Source organism: Chenopodium album, chromosome 19 (assembly GCF_948465745.1).
Source record: "Chenopodium album chromosome 19, dcCheAlbu1.1, whole genome shotgun sequence".
Lineage (NCBI taxonomy): Eukaryota > Viridiplantae > Streptophyta > Magnoliopsida > Caryophyllales > Amaranthaceae > Chenopodium > Chenopodium album.
In genome coordinates, this window is record NC_137852.1 from 16,336,443 (window position 1) to 16,359,222 (window position 22,780).

A 22,780-nucleotide genomic window follows, 5' to 3' on the forward strand; every position below is an offset into this window, starting at 1 on the left:
AACCTCAATCCGAACGCAAACCTACACACACAAAGAAAACCAATGAGAGGATCGGGACATAAAATAAAATAAATAAAAGGAAATTAAATAAAGGACGAAATAAAACAAAACCACGACAAATAGAATAAAATAAATAAAATAGAATTAAATAAAATGAAATAGAAAATGAGAGACATAAAACTAAACTAAAAAAAAAATTAAAACTACGCAAGCAAATAAAATAAAATAAAATACGAAAATAGACTAAAACTAATAAAATAAAGAAAATAAACTAAAACGCTCCAAAATTACCAAAATAAACTAGAAACTTTATTAAGAGAAAACAAGAGAATAAAAGGAAAATAAGAGAAAATAAACACGGAAAAGACTCTAAAACTACTCCTTAAGAGTGACATAAATGTCACTCATCAACTACTTTGATCATCATCTATTCTAGACTCGATCAAAGTGGGGGCTAACTGTAGACATCTACTTTTGGCCTTCTGTCCCGACAGGAAGTGCAATGACGATAAATAAAACCATCTTCATGTTGGATTTGATGAGTGTCATTTATGGCACTCATTTGGCTTCTTTTGGGATGATTTTTATGCTATTTTATAGCTCTTTTCCTTAGTTTTCCTTAGTTTAGTTCTTTATTTCGCTAGTTTGTGCTTTCCGTAGTTAGTTTCCTTGTTTTGTACATTTCTTTGTTTATTTGTTCTTTTTCCCTCTTATTTGTTTGTTTTCAGGTTATGATCGTGTTTCTAAGGATTCCCGAGCCTTCCTCTCACATTTCTCATCAATTTGGATGCCTCATGTTCGCCTTTTAGAGCTTCAAGTTTGAAGGAATGCAAGGAGCAAGTCAAGAGATCGGTGCACGTATGCAAGGAGCTTCAATTACGATTGATGCTTCGCCTATGAGAATCAAAACAGTAGAAAATCCACTAATTAATCTGGAACATGATGAGAACGATGAAGATTTGTGGGGCTTTAATCAAGAGGTCTCCTTGATAGAGGAAGATGAAAGGACCCCTCTTCACTATGACCTCCACTCAAACATGGTGACCAATGCTATCTTAAGAAAACAAGGACACTTCCCTGGAATGACTCTAGGAAAGAAGAAAGAGATAGCCAAGCATATGGGAATACCTGGCCTCCCTAAGTTAGATACTTTCGGACTTGGTTTCGAACCAACTCTCGAAGATCTAAAGCGAGCCCAGGAAAAATCAAAGGCACGTAGGAACGCTCGCACACAAAAGAAAGTAATACCAATGGATCAATACCCTCTTACCTTAAATGGACAGTTTATAAGATAGGGGAGAGGATTATCCATGTTATGAATTCCCGGAACCCTTCGTTGTAAATGGCATAAGACAACCTGGGTTCGAAATATTCTTATATTGTTGCTTTCTAGATGAGATCCCCACTCCTAGATATAAGGAGAAAGCACCTCCATGCTTTGACTTCAATGTCATGGGACTCCTCTTTGGGCGAGAAAAGAATGAGCCAAGATATGTAGAAGATAATTCTTCACTCATTCAAACGGTCCTACAAAGTGAGAACTTTGACCCTTCAAAGCTCATCACTCCAGTGGAAGATCTAGTGCGAGGATGGCGCAAGACAGTAAAGGTGACTACTGCAAATGGAAAGAAGATCTCTATAACTACATGACAGGGGCCAATGTTCGAAGAATCGTCTGAGTCAGAGTCTTCCCCTATGAAGTCCTCTAAGTCTCTAGTTGTAGCACCTCCATCTTCTATTTCTACTCCTAGGATAGTTAGTAATCAAGTCCCAACGGACATTTCTTTATTTGATGTAATGATTTCTGAATTCAATAATATGTCTTCTTCCCCTTACTCTTCGTGTTTTTCTCTAACTCAAGATGCATGACGAGCATTGCTTTACTAATGATGAAAATGACAAAGAAATTATTAAAGCAATGGAAACAATTGAAAACAAGACACCAATAATTGAGGATACTGAAACGGTTGACATCTTAAAAGATCCAACCACTAAAAGAGAAGTTAAAATCGGACTCACGCTAAACAAAAATGAAAGAACCGATTTAATTAATCTACTTAAAGAATTTATCGATGTATTCGCTTGGTCATATGAAGATATGCCAGGCATTAATAGAGAAATAGCTCAACACACTATACCACTAATCCCAGGAATGAAACCTGTAAAACAAAAGTTACGTCGAATGAAACCCGATGTAGCTCTTAAAATAAAAGAAGAAGTACAAAAACAAATAACTGCTGGTTTTATCAGGGTATCCAAATACCCTAAATGGGTCGCAAATGTGGTCCTAGTTCCGAAAAAGGATGGTAGGGTTCGAATGTGTGTCGACTATCGAGATCTAAATAAGGCAAGTCCAAAGGACGACTTCCCTGTACCATACATTGATATCTTGGTAGATAATACGGCGAATCACACACTTCTCTCGTTTATGGATGGATACGCGGGGTACAATCAGATTCTCATGGCTGAAAAAGACATGGAGAAGACAACATTCATAACACCTTGGGGTACAAACTGTTACACGGTAATGCCATTCGGGTTGAAAAACGCGGGTGCTACTTACCAACGAGCAGCGACTGCCCTACTCCATGACATGATGCACAAGGAAGTTGAAGTATATGTGGACAACATAATTGTGAAATCCAAAGACCGTCCAGGACATCAAGTAGCCTTAAGAAAATTCTTCGAAAGGCTAAGGAAATACAACATGAGGTTAAACCCATCCAAATGTGCTTTTGGAGTAACCTTAGGAAACTCTTAGGATATGTCATAAGCTCTAGAGGAATAGAGATAGACCCAACCAAGATCAAGGCAATCATGTCAATGCCACCGCCCAAAACCGAAAAGCAAATTCGGGGATTTATTGGCCGGTTGCAATACATAAGTAGGTTCATATCCAAGTTAACTACAATATGCGAACCAATATTCAAGAAGCTCAAGAAAAATGTGCCAGTAATATGGGACGATGAGTGTCAAAAAGCCTTTGAGAAGATCAAAGCCTATCTCGCCAATTCTCCCGTATTAGCTCCAGCACTCCTAGGGATACCTTTAAGGTTGTACTTAACAGTCACCAAAGAAACAATGAAGGCAATGCTCGCACAAGAAGTAGAAGAAAAAGAAAACGCCATCTACTATCTAAGCAAAAAGATGCTCGAATATGAGACACGCTATACACCACTTGAGAAATTGTGCCTCGCATTGGTGTGGTCCACAACCAAGTTAAGACACTACATGCTCGTTCACACGGTCTTCGTAGTGTCACGAATGGATCCTCTCAAGTACTTATTCGAGAAATCTACGCTTAACGGGCGTATTTCAAGGTGGATAGTTAATCTAGCCCAATTTGATATAAGATTCATGCCTCAAAAGGCCATTAAAGGATCTGTGGTCTCGGACTTCCTAGCGGAATTTCCAATAGAAGATTCGACACCAATATATGATAATGAATTTCCGGACGAGGATTTGATGGTCACGGAAGATGATTCCTGGACTCTATACTTTGATGGAGCCTCAAACAAAAAGGGATGTGGCGTAGGAGTCCTATTAGTGTCACCTAAAGAGGAACACGTTCCCATCTCAATAAAGCTAGACTTCGACGTTACCTACAACGCTGCACAATATGAAGCATGCGTGGTAGGCCTCAAAACAGCTCTAGCATTAGGTATGAAGAAACTTCGAATTTTCGGAGATTCCTCTTTGATCATCAACCAAATCTCTAAGAGGTGGAAAGTCAGGAGTGAAAGCTTAGCTCCTTATCAAACATACTTGGAATATCTCACCGATCAACTAAAAAAGGTAGAATACACCTATCTACCTAGAGAAGAAAATCAATTTGCCGACGCCTTGGCAAGGCTAGCCTTAATGGTTAGATTCCTAAAGAAATTGAGCAAATGCCTCTAACTATAGAGAAAAGGCATAAACCGACATATATCCAAGCTATAGAAGACGATGAAGTGTGTAGGGCATATTTCAAGCATTATGATCCCAAACTTGAACCACACTGTGATCATACACTAAAGTATGGTGGCGTTCCAAAGGGAAGAAAAAGAGAGCAAAAGAGTCGCTAACAAGTTTTAGGAACTTGTAAACCCAAAAGACAATCTAAAAGGACCATCAACTCCATAAGGTCTTGAACCAAACAGGGTTCGGGGATGAGGGTACGAATCCAATCTACAAAAGAAAGGACCCGCCCTATAAAATAGGCCTCTACTTTGTTCTGCTTGTATTCATGTGCGCTTTTCGAATAACATACAAACATTATATTGAACCTAACCTGTTTATCTATGTTGGTTGAATATTAATGCACAAATAAAACTATTATTGGTGATCACTTGTATTAAAATCACATTAGCCTAAACCAAATTATTAATTATCTTATTAAGCGTGATTTCAAGTACAAATTCCCTTTAATATGCATAAAAGGTGTGATCAAGCAATAACAATAAATATCAAGCAACATAATAATAAAAAATATTAAATAATAATAATCATAATAACAATAATTATAATTATGATAAGGTATAATAAAGCTTAATAATAATAGCAAGATCCTAGGCATGATACTAACAAGATTAATAACCAATCCTAGCATGTCACTAAACAATAAAGATCAAAGCTTTAAACCTAACATGGTACTAACATAATATTAGAAAGAGTAAAAAGGCACCCTAAGCATGATACTAGAAAGCATAAAATAACATCCTAACATGATACTAGAAAGCATAAATACATCCTAACATGATACTAGGAATCAATCAATAATAAACATGCTTTCTACATTGAAAGAGGATAATAAGATTACATACTTTGAAGCCTCGTACCTCATTCTAATAACAAAATACACGCGTTAGTAAACTTCAATGAAAATAATAAAATAAAGAATTAAATTAAATAATTGAAAGAAAGAGTTAAAAAGTTTAGACTGGATTTGGGACCAAACCCTAAGAAAATATCAAACCTTGCACGTCTAGGGCGAAGGCAACTTCGAACTTGGCTAGGTGATTCTAAGTCTTGTGAATGCGGTATATTGTTTTTTTGTAAAAAGGTTGGTTTAGAAAGAGAGAGAGAAAGATTAAGAATTAAGTAATTCTTGATGAGAGTTGATAGAGAGAATTGATTGGGAGAATTGATGAATAAAAACAGAGGTCGAGGACCCCATTTATAAGAAAATAGTCCGGAAAATCATAGAATTTGATAAGGAATAAAACTCCACTTAGTTGCCAGAAAACTAGACCTGTCGCCAGAAATTTATCTTGTCGCCAGGCAACAGAGTCTGTCGCGAAGCGACAAACCTGTCGTTTGGCGACAGAGACAGTTTTTGTGGATTTTGTTTCTATCATATCTTTTGATCCAGAAGTCCAAATAAGTCATATAATATGTCGTTGGAAAGAACTTGAAGTATACTTTTTAATGAAATTAGAATCAGATTAAAGTAGTTTGTAGATAAAAAGATATGGCCGAAATAGTGGAAGGGTGTCAGTTTTGGATAGAGTTTCGTATCCCTTTCATATCTTTTTCGTTATAGGTCGGATTTATTATTATAATATATAATTGGAAAGATAATTTAAAGATCTATCCAACCATATAAAATTTGGATAAAAAATATGAGGCACAAAAATAATATCTGACTATTTTTGAACATCTTTAAATCCGAATAGAAACAGGACTTTAAAAAAAGGAAAGTTTATATTCAAATCAAATTCCATGATCTTATCTTTTCAAAAAAGGATAATTAAGATATTTTAGAAACTTATAGAATATTCTAATCAATCCTAATTAGTTTAGGAATAGGATTAAACCTTTGGACCCTCCACATGATCATTGGGTCGTAGGTAAAATCCAGTGTGGGCCCAGTTTAGTATTTTGGCCATAACTCCCTCATTATTCATCAGAATTGGGCTTATAATATATCGTTGGAAAGGTCTTTTCAACCCCATCCAACTACACCATTATTGGACCCTTATCATGGACCAAACTAAACTGAAATGGACGTTTTCATAAAATAGAGTGGGTTTTCGAAAACAGAAAGAAAGAATTTAATAAAAACTAACCGCAACACTTGACTTTTCACACTTTCACCTCATTCGATTATGGTTCGACGTGAAAGACATTCATCACTGGGTTTGGTTTTGGGGAGACACAAATGGGTGTCTACAAAGTGGTTCAAGAGGAAGAAGAAGAAGAACCGTGGAATACTGATATACTCAATTATGTCACCAAGGGAGAATACCCTCCTCATGCTGACAAAAGAGCAAAACGAGCCTTGAGACTTTTGGCTACCCAATACGTACTCAAAGGAGATGAGTTACACAAACAGGTACCTAAAGGTCGAGCTCTATTATGTGTAGGCAAAAAGGACGCTCAAAGGGCTATGAGAATAGTCCATGAAGTAATATGTAGAACACATGTTAACGGCAAAATGCTAGTCCAAAAGATAATGCGAGAAGGATACTATTGGACTACCATGAATAGGGATTGTCATCAATATGTAAAAGATGCCTTACATGCCAAATTTATGCAAACTTGCAACATATTCCTCCATCCCTTCTCTACACATACACTTCATCATGGCCCTTCTCGACATGGGGAATTGACATAATTGGAAAAATCACACATCCTGGAACAGAAGGTCACGAATACATTTTGGTCGCAATTGATTACTTCACAAAGTGGGTTGAAGCACTATCATATTCTAAACTCACTGCAAAACATGCAGCAGTACTCTTTATCGAAAGGAACATAATTTGCCGATATGGAGTCCCACATGAGATGATAAGTGACAATGGAACTCACTTTCAAGCTGAATGTGAAGAATTGCTACAAAAATATGGTATTCAACATCATCACTCTTCCCCTTATAGGCCTCAAGCAAATGGAGCAGTTGAGGCAGCCAATAAAAATTTAAAGACTATCATCGAGAAAATGACAGAAAATTACAAGGATTGGCCTGACAAACTCCATTTTGCACTTTAGGGTTATCGCACGTCAATCCGAACATCAACAAGAAATACGCCATTCACCTTAGTCTATGGAATGGATGCAGTACAACCTGTGGAATTAGAAATACCTTCTCTACGCATCGCGTTAGAAAGTAAACTCGATGAAGTTGAATGGACTAGAGCACGGTACGAAGAGCTAATTCTACTTGATGAAAAGCGACTAGAAGCTCTACATCATACCCAATGCTACCAAACTCGTATAGCTAGACACTTCAACAAAAAGGTCAAGACTAGAAATATCAAGGTTGGAGACTTGGTATTAAAAGCACTAAGGAAAAATGTTTTGGACCCGAGAGGAAAGTTTAGGCCCAATTGGTCCGGACCATAAATTGTCAAAACAATTTTGCCAGGAGGCGCGGCTAAATTAACTGACATGGATGGCAATGAATTTTCAAACATGACAAATCTTGACCAACTTAAGAAGTACTACCCATAATTACTTGAGTAGGACACTTAAGAGAGCTACGTTTGGCCTGAGTCCTTAGGAAAGGATACGTAGGCAACCCTTTAAAGGGTGCGGCCACTTTAATTTTTAAAATTTTCACATCCCAGCATCGACAATAACATAACTGCAAGAAAACAAGTCTATCGCCATAAAACAGACTCTGTCGCCAGGTGACAGAAGGAAAAGCCCTGCGACATACTAAAAAAGGCAGCGCCAGTTTTATGCAAGCATCTGGGCAAGTTTGGTGCATTCTTGAAATTTTTCGACTTTCGTACTCGAAGAGATTTTCTGGAAAAAATATTTTAAGATATTTTCATTGCTTTAAATTGTAAAGTTAATTTAATTAAAAGCTGAAATTGCATTAATAAATAAAAAATTACATTGTTGATGAAATAAAGTTTAAAGAAATTAAAATTAACTTAAACAAATTTAAATTGTCTAATGAATCATAAGAAGAGTAATGCTCTAATCTTTCTTTTCTTTCTTAATTCTTTTCCAATTCTTATCTGCATCTTCTTTGTCCATTACTGTTGCTAAGAGACATCCATTAGAAGATCTACATTCTATTTTGGTGTAGATGGTCTCTCCCTCAGCCAAAACCCCATGTTTCTTCTCTACCCAAACCTTCTTTTCCGTAGAGCCCACTTTTCTTTTCCCTTTGTCTTTATTAGAGCTCTTCTTCTTAGGCATGATAGGAGTCTTAAACTCAATTTTCTCGCCTAGGCGTTCCTTAGCACGGACTTTCTTGTCTCCTAGCTAGGCGAGTCTTCACATTGGTCTTCTCTACTTTGATTTGGTCCTTTTGAGATCTCCCATCTAGCCATTGCTTCACATTATTGGACAAAGAAGGTGGAACCTTATGGGTAATTACCTCCTATAAAGGTCTAGCACACCAATACTTGTCAAAGCGTTCAACTTCTTGTGAAAGTAGGAACGGCGAAGATCTCCTGTAGGATTGGTTTGTGCAATTCCATATTGTCTCTTTACTCTACAGGGATAATAAAACGTCAATTTTGACAAGCTAGGAAGACGACAAAAGGGTTGAGTATTACAACCAATCATCTTCTTAAGCTTCCACCAAGGAACGACCCACTTAATGGAGAAGTCACCAGAGGCAAACACTTTGCCCCACTCACGCGCGACCCATCTTTAAGGAGAAACATTTCTTTCGCCGAACAAAGCAGTTGGGAGTATAGTTGTCAACATTATCTAGATTCGGTAGGGGTTAGTAGATCCGGTCAGGAGTTACTTGGTTAGGGGTTACTAGGTTCGGTCAGGGGTTACTTGATTCGGTTACGGGTAACTTGTGTAGAGGTTAATAGATTTGGTGAGGGGTTACTAGGCCCGGTTAAGGGTTACTTAGTTCGGTCAGGGGTTACTTGGTCCAGTCAGGGGTTACTTAATCCGGTCAGGGGTTACTTGGTCGGAGGGGTTATTTGGTCAGGGGTTACTAGGTCGGTCAGGGGTTACTTGGTCGGGCATAAGTTACTTGGTCGGAGGGGTTACTAGGTCGGAGGGGGGTTACTTGGTCGGACGGGTTACGAGGTCAGTGGGGTTACTTTTGTCATGTGTTAGCTAGCCACACACAAAACCTTCTGTTCCTTTATTTTTCAATACTAGACTTGATCGTTTGACTATGACTCTGCGCGTAACATGTTTGTTGCGAGTAATCCGAAGCGGATAGTTTGGTCATTTATTACACCCGAAAAATTCAAATTTGAAGAAGGAAGCGTTATAACATCTAGATCGCCACGAACACAGCCATAACACCAGGAGCTCCCTCCTTCCCTCTTTCCACTCCCACTTTCCCATTATTCCCTCCCTCTTTCCATCTTTCATCTTCAACCTCTCGCTCTTTCTTCATTCTCTGCAATTCCAATCCCAATTTCCAACCAATTTTTATCACTTCTTCTCTATTCCAATTTGATCCGAAATTTCACGAAATTCATGAATTTCAATCTTCTATTATGCTTAGCTTCCTCTTGATTCTTCTAATTTGGTTTATTTATGATTGATTGGTCGGTTGATTGATTGGAGAGTATGGCAACTACGCCGCCATTGAATAAGGTGGAGAGAGCTCACCAGATGTATCGTGAGGGACGTTACAGAGAAGCATTAGGGTTTTATTCGGATGCGGTCGTTGTTGCTAAGACTAAAGCGCAGAAGATCGCACTTCATAGTAATCGCGCTGCCTGCTTTCTTAAATTGCACGATTTTAAGATGGTTTGTTTCTTTCTTTCATTGATTTCATTTTCGTAAATGTTGAATTTCATGGTGAAAGTAGAATATTTTGAATTTACCTAATTATTTTTGGTTTCAAGTTTAATGAAATTTTGTATAAGTAATACTTTTTTCAAAAAAAAAAAATTTAGAAAGAGTTCCGAATATTGTACTATGATAGTAAGGTTTTTTTTAAAAACATTTCCAAACATTTACTAGTATTATTATTTTATTTATCATATATAAATCTGAAGTTAGAACTGTGATTATAGAAGTAATTTGAGAACATATTTTTTGACATTTTGAAAACATAAGCTTTGTGATTTGTGAGTAACCACTATTGATAATACTCTAGTACCCCATTATAGAAGCAAGTTAAGGATTGAACCACAAAGACGGTCTAAACACTATCTCGCAAAACTAAAAACTGTATCCTCATATTCTGAGGCAAGTAAAGGGTTAAGGATCGAACGACAAGGACGGTCTATCACCAACCCCGTGATGTCAATTGTTGTCATTTGAATGATTTCCTCTGTGTATTTTTCTCCCTATATTGAAGCTGAGAAGCAAAGGGCATACTATGAATATGAAAACGGCTTACATTCGATGTTTAATTTTGTAACAAAATAAATATAAATGAAAATTAAGTATAAAGTATATTTTGATACATAAACACTTTTAAGCTGATCAGCAAAATTGCAAGATCTGCCTCACAATGGTGAGTAGTCTGAGTATCATATTATTACTCCGTGGTAGATAATGTATCGTCAACTTTTTCCTCATGCGAAATCAATCTATGTATGTATTCAAAGGAATTTTTTTTTGCTACAAGGGTAGTGGGAGGGGTAACATTGATCTGACTCTAGGTCTCCGTTCTGGAAGGCTGGAGCAAGATTCACTACCTTTTGAATCCCCTGTACAGTATATAGCTGAAAGAGTTCTTTGATTGATATAATGATGGGATATCCTATTTATGTTTATTTTATTATACTGCTGATGTTATAGGCAGCTGACGAATGTACGTCTGTTCTTGAGCTTGATCATAAGCACCCTGGAGCGTTAATGTTGCGTGCTCAAACTTTGGTCACTCTGAAGGAGTATCAGTCAGCACTTTTCGATGTGAACCGGCTTCTTGAGTTAAATCCCTCGTCAGAAGTATATCTTAACCTTCAAGCGCGTTTAAAAACACAACTGGTATGTCCTCGTGTCTCTAGCATGTGTCAGATTCTAAGATATTGGTGTCGTCAGTCCTCCAGCTCCCCCCATATATATATATATAATATATATATATTTATTTATATGATTAATAGGTATTTTTTGAATACCCATTCTGCATTTTACTGGATAAAACAGCCAATGGTCATTTCTGCTGCTGAATAACTGATAAATTTTTGTGCTGGTGGTTTATGAGAAATTGAAAATTAATAGTGATTAGGATTTTGTTCCAACTAGCTTTCATAATATTATAATGGGTGTATAATGATTTTAAACATAGATTATTGCTTAACCTTCTAGGTATGAGATGGTTTTGTTGTGTGAAATTTTGCGATTCATATATATTATGGAGAGTGACATCTAGATATATATTATACGATGAATTGGAGAATATCCAAGTTTATAGTATTGATGCAAGTTATGTGCTATTGCATTTTAAATATTTGTTTCAGAAATAGTCTCAAATTACCAAAACTTTTGGGGTTTCCGATCAATTGCGGTCGAATATCAGATTGGTATAAAAATAGACTTCTGTGCCAGATTGTTATAAATAGAGAAAAAGCTTTGGCCATTTTAAGGTAAAATTTAATGCTGGGCATCTATGTTACTCGGACTCTTCATTTTACCTTAAGTACCCGTGTTGGACCCTCGACCCTCGGACATGGGTATGACACATGGACACTTCATTTTAGTTGAAAATTATAGAATTTTTTCACAAAATAGCCGAGTCGGACACTTGGACACGTACCCGTGTCGGACATGGGTACCCGAGTCCGAGTAACTATGCTAGGCATCATATAGGCCTCTTGGAATGATGAGTCATGAGTCTGTTTGGCTCTACCATGATTTCGTTTTTTCTTGTTTCCTTCGTATTGTTCATTCAAACTTTCTTTCCTCTTCCCCTATTCCCCTCTACCCCTTATGTCATGCTACTTCTCATGGAGTACAAATTTGTACATTTGTCCATGTGTTTTTTTTTTTTAATATGTTATACTTCCTCCGTTTTCTTTTAGATGCAACACATCTTTTAGCACGGTAATTAAGAAAGGTGGGGTTTACATGATATAATAAACTTTAAAATAGGATGAGTGGTTGTTAAGAGTGTAATTTAGTGGGTCATGTGCTTTAAATAAGGATATAGTATAGTTTTTCCTTAAAGTAACTTTCCTTTTATAGTGTGTTGCAAGTATTGTGACATTTCCTTTTTAGGAAAGTGTTGCAAGTAAAAGAAAACGGAGGAAGTACATTTTTGGAATCTCTGTCCTAAGCATTTAGAAGAATGAACCAGTTTCGTTGACAATGTGGACTTTATTTCATATGTTAGATTAATATATTAAGAATGAAGAATCTCTGTCTATGCATTTAGAAGGAAGAACCAATTTCATTGACCATGTGGACTTTGTTTCTTATGTTTGATTAATAGATTAAGAAGGAAGAATCTCTCTCTAAGCATTTGATATTCTTGTTTTAAATACATGGAAATTAAGTTTCCCCTGTTTCTATTATGGATCCCATCTTTGTATTCATTTACTATTGTTGTTGTAGATCCGAAATGTTGAAGCACTTTATAAACTGTTTTTGAAAGTGATGTTCAGAGAGTGAGGATTTTACTATATGGAAGATAAATATTTCTATGCTATTTTTCTGTTTGCATCTTGTGTTTTCCTTCCCTCTATGTTCAGCTCACCATTTTTATGAGCAATATGTTTCTTTATGTCTTAATTTTTAATTTGAGTCTTGCACTAACAAAAGTTTACTAGTAGCTGAAAAAACATAGGAAAGACAAAGTCTATGGAACAAGGGAAAATTAGAGTAAAGGGAAAAGGAGGAGAAAGGAGGGAAAATGGATAATGATGGGAAAAAGGGGATTGAAAATTGCAAGCTCCACCTTGACTAAAAATGGGGGATCAAATGTTTCCCGGCATTTTTTATATAAGTGGCCGGTCTTCTTTCTATAGTAATGTGAAAAGCTGCCAAATTTATGTGATAGTTATTGTACTTTGTATTGAAAATGGGTGTTAGGCCTTTTTTATGGGTGGGTGGGGGGTGGGGGGAGGTGGTTCCTCATTGGTAGCCATATCATAGGAAAAGCTGGATGGGGGTCCAAAAGGATCCTATCCACCAGTTACACCGGGTGGCCAACCATAATGACCTCGGAAATTATCTTCTTTCCAGGAGGTCAAGGGAGCATATTGGGGAGGCAAAGCAAGAGGGGCGGGATGAGTGGGATCGACATCGGGGTAGTTAGGATATCTCTTATAGTCACTCCCACCAGGCACAATAGTTACCATGCTCATCGGGAAAGGAGCACAACTGAGTATTAGATATGTGTGCTCGTTATCACCCCCCGAGACGGTACGAGACCGTGTTGTGGCGTAAAATATGGATAATTGACATTGAGGGTGATTTCGCAATGGTTGATGCTCGCATCAAAAAGTGCTTGTTATTGGACTAACATACCTTGTTGCATCTCCATGAGCTCTCGCATGCCAAGTTGCATGCTTGCCATTTGGTCTTCTGAGGATGAAAGTGTTGAATCCCATTGTAGCCCACTTATGAGTGTCCCATTGGAGAAAGAGGAGAAGTGATTCCACTTTATAAGGTAGAGGAGAAACTCCTACTGTTGCCAATTGGTTTTAGTATGGAAGTTCCAAAGCCTTGTTGTGGGCCTAACTCTCCTCCTCCTTGTTCGGGTTGCCAGGCCCATTTCATATTGTTTCGAAATTTAACAGAAAGTGTTGTTGTTGTTCACCATCATCATCATCGTCATCTTTCTTCTCAAAACCACCACCCATATTATCACCCGAAAACCGATTGCTATGGGCAACATACCAAACATTGGGATCCTTTCTTGTCAAGGAAGTCAATGAAGGATTAGGGAGATGGCACATATACCTCACGAACCAATTTGATGACATTATCATCATTAATCTTTGCAATGAAATTCAGCTTTTTAATTTGTTCGATTTTAAGGTAGAATTCTCTTGCATTACCCATAGGGGTGCAAGAAGCAAGATAGCTGGAGCAACCAAATCTCAAAGTTAATCTAGTTACCATGCTCCCACAAGTTATCTCTCCCGTTCTTCGTCCTCCCACGATAGATTGACAACTCTTCATGAAAAGGTGGCCCATGTTCAACCTCCCTCGCCACTCCCTTGTGGCTAACCAAAAAATGACCAACTCATGCCTTGTAATTTTACCCAAATCTTGCTTGGGGAAAACCGAATACTCCAAAAGCCTATGCAAAATATGAATAGAAGGTCTGTACATGTCACTAGCAAGAAAGAAGCGATCATCAAATTGTTCTTTACCCGAAATATCATTCCACCAAGCAAACTCCGTATACCCATTAAAATGCTCATGCTCGGGAAATTAAAGATCGGCATCGGGGTCGAAGTCAAGTGCTTAATTGAATTCTCGGAGGGAAAGTGTATGGTGACATTGAAGAGTTGAAAGGAGTTTTCATAGTCAGAATTACCTATTGGAGTTCTTTTCTAGTTGAAAGTAGAAAAGAACTCCCTTGTTGGCTCAACATACGTCCGATCAGCGATGTTGACAAATGAGCCTATCCGAAGATTGTCAAAGAGCATCCATAAATCCTCGTTAATGCCCAACTTAATCATGTCTTGTCTACAATAATGGCGAGATGGTCTAAGGAGAGTCTTTTTAATGTTGGCGGTTTGTTTGTTGGGTTGTTGAATTTTAAAGTGGGGGGAGGTAAGAGTTCATTGGAGTTGTTGGTTTGTGTTTGAGGTTCTTGTTGTGTTTCCTAAATTCGAATTTAGGGCTCCTTTCCCCTCCTCTTTTGATGTCAAAGACCTCAATACTCTTGACAACCAAGATGATAACCAATCAACACAAATAAGCAATCACTGTCACCACCTATCACCAATACTATCAACACCACAATGCAACCAGAGCAATTATCCAAGTGAATGCCAACTTCAAACTTTACCACAATTTTACCAAAAAGGGGCAATAATGCTAAACAATTATCAACAATAAAGAGTTAAGCATTAAGGATTAGCAAACAACAACATGAATCAACATCGTTAATTCAATCAACAAAATGCCTAAAAACAATACTACTATTCACAAGTATAGAAATATTTACAATGGTTTTTCTCTTAAATATTGAAAATCTTATATATTAGGAAAATTTGCCAAATACTACCGCGTATTAATGTTGTTTTGAAAATTACTACCGCGAAATAAAAATCTTGTGAATTACTACCATAAAAAATTTAAAAATTTTGATTTTACTACCGGCCTCCCCTTCAAACCATTTATGACGTCATATTTCCCCTTAACCCACGTTTAACCCTTGATTAACCATTTAAACGACCAAAAAAAAAATCCCTCCTAACCCTGGTTACCTTAGCTAATTTAACTAATCTTCCTCCTTCACCATTGCTAAATACCCTCTAAGCTTCTTGTTTCAAATTCAAACTTATTCTTCCCATTGATCCTACAATTGCTCTTAGTGAACATGCAATTCACCTCTATTAAATTCGGCTTTTAGGGTTTTCGAATTTTAGAGTTTTTAAATTCTAGGGTTTTCGGATTTTAGGGTTAATAAATTATGATTTTGGTTGGTTAACATGGGTCTTTTGTATTTTTCTTTGAATTAAGCTATCAACTAAGCATAATTTGTTATTTTTCTTTGTATTAAGCTTTCAACAAATTCTAGCTTCGAATTGTAAATTATTTCTTTTTCGGTTCTCCTCATCTAGTGACTCCTCTCTTTTCATTCGTTGCTCGAAATTCTGATCAATTTTGCAAAGTAAAGGATTCGTTGTAAAGCTGGAGATTGTGACGCCAATTTGTAGAGTGGTCTTCAATGGAGGATTGGAGGTTGAAGGTGGGGTCAAAGTGGAGTTATGAGAGAGAAGGAAAGGAAAGAAGGCTATAGTTTAGCAAGGGTAACCATGGGTTAGGAGATATTTTATTTTTCCTTTTTTGGTCGTTTAATTGGTTAATCAAGGGTTAAACGTGGGTTAAGGGGAAAATATGACGTCATATATGGTCTAAAGAAGAGGCTGGTAGTAAAAGCAAATTTTTAAAAAATTTTACGGTAGTAATTCACAAGAATTTTAATTCGCGGTAGTAATTTTCAAAATGACATTAATACACGGTAGTAATTGACAAATTTTCCTATATATTAATATAGGTATACTACTGTATTTTCCTTTTTACTACTATGTATTCTTATACTCCTCTTTATATTTTAAAATTTAAATCCTTTTTTTGAGTGTGGGGCCCTGATATATTGAAAAAAGGGAAGAGAAGGGGTGGGCGGTCACGTGGGATGTGAAATAAGAAAAAAGCAGAAGGAAAGAGAAGCAGTGGGGTCAAGTCAATCTGAAAAGAGGATAAAAAGTGATGTTTGATAACCAGCTGTACCACACTTTATTTAAAAAGAACTCGACTTTTATGTAGAATTCAGATCCCTCGTAGGAAAAAATGTCAAGAGAGCTTAAAATATGGTGTATGTTATTCGGATATTCGTTGGTAACGTTTGAACTTTGAAGCGGCCGAATTTCACTTTGAAATCGCGGATTATTGTAAAGCAGCGTGTTGTATCGGTAAATATCGAAACGACTGCTTCAAAATCCGTTACGTCTCGGGCGATTCACGAAGTAACGGCCGAGTTTTTATACCATGCCCTACAAAAACAATTAAAGAAAAGAGAAGATAAGAAAAGAAAAATGAAAAGATAAAAGTTAGCGGGTCGGGTTGCCTCACGGGATGTGCTTGTTTAAGGTCCCTAACTTAACCCTCCCTCCAAGTCATGGAGAGAAAACCACCTTGTCCAAAGTGGTGAAGAGAGTAGATTCATTGCCATGCTTTGGCAACATTACATTATGAGATTCATTATCTCGTATCACCTTCTTTCTCTTGGGAACTCTTTTTCTCTTCTTTGTTTTGTTTTTCCTTGGAGCTATGAACTCCACACCATCTATGCCACTACTCTCATCACCATACAAAGCAAGTCCAAACAATTCCTTGCACATAAGATAGGGACTCATGCATGTCTTTAAGCTTGAAACTAGCCAAATCATTACCAACACACAAAGTAATAATGCCACCTTTCACACCTGTCAAAGCACCCGAATATGATAAGAATAGTCTCCTTAAAATGCTAGGAATGTTATCATCTTCTGCAATCTATAGCACAATGAAGTCAACAAGGATAGTAAACTCTCCTATCTTAAGGAGGACATCTTCAATTCTACTTATGGGGAACTTAATAGAACGGCCAGCCAATTGTAGTGTCATGTTGGTTAGGAGGAGCTCACCTAACTTAAGCTTCTTAAAGACGGAATATGGCACGCTAGCATCAAGGTTACAAAGAGCATATTGAAACAATTTGCCATTGATATTGCAAGGTATTGAAAAGTTACCCAAGTTGTAATATAGTGGTAAGTATTTCCGCCTGTCACGCGAACGACCCGGGTTCGAACCCCGGCAACGGCGCCATTTGATAAAGGATCTTAACACGTCATTATATGCTTAAAACCTTATCAACCAAATTTGTAAACACTCAACCAATCCTAAACTTGGATAGGAAGAAATGAAAGGAAAAGAAGAGAAGAGAACCGGAGGGGTACACATTCTCTTGTTTGGGTAAAAAGATCAGGGGAAGGAAGGGGAAGGAGAGGGAGGGATCCATTTTCCCTCTCTCGTTAATAAGCATAATCTCTCCAAAATTGGAGAGATTTGAAGGGAAAATGGAGCTCACCTCCCTCGGTATTTCCGCCTGTTGACGCCGGCGGTATGGCTGGGTGGTGGGCCGAGTCCGTGCAACGCAGTTGCTATCCAAACAAAGCGTAAGGATAAGTCAAGGGTCGAGCCACGAGGAATGGGAGAAAGGTTATTATACCCTAATGTCAAGCTACTTCAAAGTATGGGAAAGTGTTGAATGTGTAATTATTATATCAAGCAATTAAAACAATGTTGAAATTCAATATCAAAAGCACTAGGGATTAGGATCCACATGCAATCAAGATAGGAATGCTAATTGAGGGGTAATCGATCAACCAAATGTTGCAAGGGAAAATAGTAATTGCAATCAAGAAACTCGAAAGGTTATCTCCTAGAAGTCAAACTAGATTTCCTCTATGAATGACTAGCATGAAAAATCACAAATCAAATTCAATTAATAAATTCAAACCCTAAGTTAAGTGGTCATGTCATTAAGAATCACAATACATTCTAGCTTAAAAATCAAGGTTAGCTACTCCTATCAATCCAAACACATGCACAATTCTATCAACCAATTTAATCACAACATTCAATCAATCAAAATCATTCAATTAGCAATGATCCATCATTCATGCATGATTCACCATCACCCTAGCAAAGAATCTACTTTCTAATCATGGTGAATTGAAGAAACATAACTAAATTGATCATCAAGATCATCATCATCATTGCAAACCAAACTAATCAAAATCAAATCAATTGATTGTAATTGGAACAACTAACCAAAATCAAATGCAAAGATATTGAATTAAGAAGAAGAATCTTACAAACTTTCATCAAATCAAAGAAATTGTGCTTGCATTAAAAGTAGAAGAAGATCAAATGTAGAAATCACAATTTCTTATTGTAATTTTCTTTATGTTTTTAATTGTAATTATTCTTCCAAAAATAGAAGGAAAATCTATATATATATAATATAACTAACTAAGAAGAAATAAGTAAGACTTCCAAAATAGACCCAAACATGCGCGCCTGCGAAGATATGGGTACAGAATAGGGATCCCAAGTGGGCACGCCGGTGCCACTGAAAAGGGCATCTCCTCCGTTTGCTCTTCGATGTAGGTGGTGTGCTCCTCTTGACCGTCATTAGATGTAGGTGGTGCGCTCCTCTTCACCGTCATGCGAGTGCAGCTCGTAAGCGCAATCATCAATTCTTGAAGCTATCCATCCCTTGCCTTGTGAGCTATATGAGAGCTTACACCATGCACTTTGAGCATCCTATAACCCGAGAAATCGTCACGAAGGGTCTTGGACTTCACCTTATATCTACAGACAAAGAAAGGAAAACCAATAAAAGAGAAAAGATGATAAAATCTACGAAAATTGAAGAAAAGGTAAAATAAACGAAAATGAGACAAACTAGAGAATAAGAGATCAAAACAAAGAGAAAGATATAAAGAAAGCTATAAAAGCAATGAAAATCATTTTGCAATAACGCCATTTGATTAATCCAGATATATTTTATGTTAAAGAGACCATTTATTTTCTCAACTTCGCTTAATATACTCTTACACATCATTTATTCTATGCCTTGCTTTTCATAATATTGCACATTACTCACTTTTCTTTAAAACCTTACTTTATTATAAGGTAAAGTACTAAAGTTTATTCTTTATATTTGGGGAGGGAAGAAGTTAAATTTACATAAAGCTTTTATAAATTGATCTACTGGACAAACTGACAGCAAACATGGTACATGATTCTTTTAACCAAAAGAAGCATAAAAACCAATATTTTGTCTCAGTTGGAATTTTTTTTCTTCTTTTTGTTAGTTATTAGCCTCTAATATCAAACAAAGGGTGGTTTTTTCTTTTTATTAGCCTGCATGCTGCACACTGCTGTTGCTTTAGGTGCTTTCTCTTTGTGGACCTTCTCTTATGCACTAAGCTGTTTTTGAGATGGTGTATTTTTTGCTCAAGGAAGTCACTTTCTCCAATACCTGAGGTTGATTCTGAGCTTGAGGAAGATGATGAAGACATAAGTGAGGATACATTGAAAAGCTCTGAACAAGAGGATGGAGAAAATAATTATGTGGAAGACTCTACAACAGAACCGAATGTCCACACATATAATGGCTTCATTACCCCTGAAAGCAATGGAAGCCGGAAAGCTGCTGATCCTCATTCGAAGGGATGGCAAACAATCCCAAAACCAAAGGGACATTCCAGACTTGACTATTCACGTTGGGATAGCGTAGAATATGGTTCAAGTGAAGACGACGATGACGATGATGATGAAGAAGAAATTCAGCCACAGTATAGGTTCCGTGTGAAAACTGTTAATGTCAGACCAGTTAAGTGAATGTTCATAACCTCATACATATATAGCAAAGATATCTTGATAAACCTGGGGCTGCTGCTCGTTATATACAAGCATATGCTAAGAGAACCTGTGGTTGGTCTAGATTCATGTGGGCACTCTAGCGACATGAGTAGAAGCTATTGGTTCATCCTCACGTCTGGTCATTAGGCTCCCTGCAGCTTGAATGTCTATAGTGCTGCTGCTCAAGTCTGCTACATACTAGCCACAATAATATATGCAGAATGCAGTGGCTGAAAATGTTTGTGAAATGGCATGTTTTTTTGGTAATAGGGCCGTTCCATTTGTAAATTACAAATACAAGATTTGTTATTTTTTTTGTAGAGATAATGACTTGTATATATAAAAGAAATTAAGTTACTTTCACCGTTAAAAACTCAGATAGTGCATTCTTTATATTATTATGCTTATTTGGATAATTTTGTTAATGTCCAGTGGTGACAAATGTGAAACAAGAGACAAGGTGGTGTATTCCAGTGCAAAGAATAGAACAACAATACCCCCCCAACCCAAAAAAAAAAAAAAAAAAAAAAAAGAAAACATTTGAAATTGGTGCACAGATGTTTTAATTTCCCTAAACACTGTAATACGTTTTTTCTCATAACATATTAACCAAAGGACCATGGACTCGCATAAAATTTAATTTTCTAAACTCTTTGATTATGCTGACAAAAATTGAAAAGAAAAAGAAAAGAAAAAAAATTGAAAAGAAAGAGAAAAGGCGTGTGGTGTGAGCAACTAGCCACATCATGTGGCTGCTTTTAAAAGAAAAAAGTAAATTTATAGTGCCGACTGAGTAACCTTGTAATATTGACCAAGTAACAAATCAAGTAAACCCTATAACACACTAACCAAGTAACCCTATAACACTAACAAAGTGATTAACATGCATGATAGCTGACAACACGGTGTGGCCAACCATATACAAAAGTTGGTGAAGAGAAATATATATACTACGTAGTAAAAATTGTTATGAATAAAATGACATTTGACCAATATTTAAAAAATAACCGACATTACGTTTGTTCTACAATTGTACGACTTTTGAAAGGCATTTGTTTTAAGTAGAATTTTAAAACCTGGTAATTTAGCCGGTCTAGAGCTTGATTAGTTCACCTTGTTTTACTTATCTGATATGCTATTATTTGATCTAATCTGGTCTAATTTGATTGTTTTATTTGACCAAACTTTAACCTTATGTGTATGATAATGTATAAAGAAAAAATATGTTAAGTGGGGTCTTGCTTGATTTGTAATAATTTGTATCTTATTAATATATGATTTTTATATTTTTTTTATTAGATAATTAAAAAAAATTTATGATAAAGAACCGCACATAAAAAACGATAAAGTGTGTCAGAACTTGTTTTTTTTATTTGATTTGAACATATATTTTCTAATCAGATATGATCCTGTTGAGGCAAATATTGTTCTTTGCCTGATTGAAACAGTGATTCCGAATCCATTTATAGACAAAGGAAAGATTCCAATGCAAGAGGGCGGGGACCTTATCCCCTCTGGTAGAATATGAAGATTATTTGCTAGAATGTGAAGGGCTTCAACGTCAAACAAAAAGAGAGAAAACTCTTTTAAAAAGAAAATAGATTTGTGTATTTTTTTTGTGAAACAAGAGTAAAAAAAGGAAAATAGTAGAAAAAGTTTGTGAGAAGATTTGTAGAGGTTGGGAGTGTGTAGATAATTATGATTTTGCATATAATGGCTGTTTGTGGATTATTTGGAATGCTAAAAAAGTGGGGTTTGTTCAGGCTTCTGACCAACATTTCATGTTTTGGATATGAGCTTCGGATATAGTTTTTATCTTATTGTTGTTTACGGTTATAATTTCATTGAGCTTAGGTTGTAATAGCTGAAGTATGCTTTTGTAAGGCGAAATGCTTCTTCTCGCCCTTGAGTCCCTAGCAGCTTTCTGTAAGCTACTTCCTTTAGTTGAATGGGTGGCTATATAGTTGAATCTTAGCCATTTTCTTCTTTGATCGAAAAGAGCTACAGTTGGAAAAGACGATCGATCTTCAATACATGTTAAGAGATAAACTAATTTATCGCTTGGCTAATACGCCAAGGGAAACTATGAAAGCTAAGAAGAAAGTTTAAAAGAAATGAAGTGTCTGTTATTGATTGATTTGTTGATGTCTTCTTTTGATCCTTCCACTTCTATTTATGGTCGAAATGGAGTGGTTATGGCTGACTCCCGTAAATGTTGTGCGGTTATGTCTCTCGGCGCTAACACTTCTACAAAAAATAAAAAACATCCACTTGCCTTCTAAACCAGTTTTTGTTGATTAGGCTTGTAAGTGATATTGGCTTAGTTCCTTTTATCTCTCAGCCAATTCAGCACAAAAACCCTTTTGTTGACTATAAGACCCATTTTACTCGGTCAAAGTCAAGAAGGTCAAGGGTCCTCCGGCTCCCTTATCAAGACAAGACTTCCCTTGAGGACTTAGGCCACCATAAAAGATTTGAATGATTTGGTAGATAGGAATTCCGTGGTGAGGACACTCCCTTTGATACTTCTTATACCTCTCCCAAGCTTCATACAAACTCTCACTTGGAATTTGCTTGAAGCTTTAAATGAGTGTTTTTGCCTCTGCCGTTTTCTTTTGGGAGTAAAATCGAGATAGGAATTCTTTTGTAACCTCATCCCAAGTCCTTAGGGAATTTAGCTTCACCTCATTATCCTACTATTCCAAAGCACGCCCTATGAGAGAAAAGGGGTAAAGCTTTAGGCGGATGAATTCTTGAGAAACTCCATTCACTTTGATGGTGTTGCAATACTTTTCGAATTCTTTGAGGTGGTTTA

General features: G+C 36.7%; 1 protein-coding gene and 1 pseudogene across 1 annotated transcript; both read left to right on the plus strand.

Annotated features, from left to right (window-relative positions):
• The first annotated feature begins 9,188 nt into the window (after positions 1-9,188).
• LOC145595010 (uncharacterized) lies at positions 9,189-20,381 on the plus strand. The gene is made up of 3 exons (XM_081651361.1): positions 9,189-9,666; positions 10,669-10,857; positions 19,567-20,381. Exons 1-3 carry the CDS (start codon positions 9,484-9,486, stop codon positions 19,942-19,944), a joined length of 750 nt encoding a protein of 249 aa, XP_081507487.1. The 5' UTR covers positions 9,189-9,483; the 3' UTR covers positions 19,945-20,381.
• Positions 20,382-22,461: 2,080 nt separating this feature from the next.
• Positions 22,462-22,575, plus strand: LOC145596326 (small nucleolar RNA R71; annotated as a pseudogene).
• The last annotated feature ends 205 nt before the right edge of the window (positions 22,576-22,780 follow it).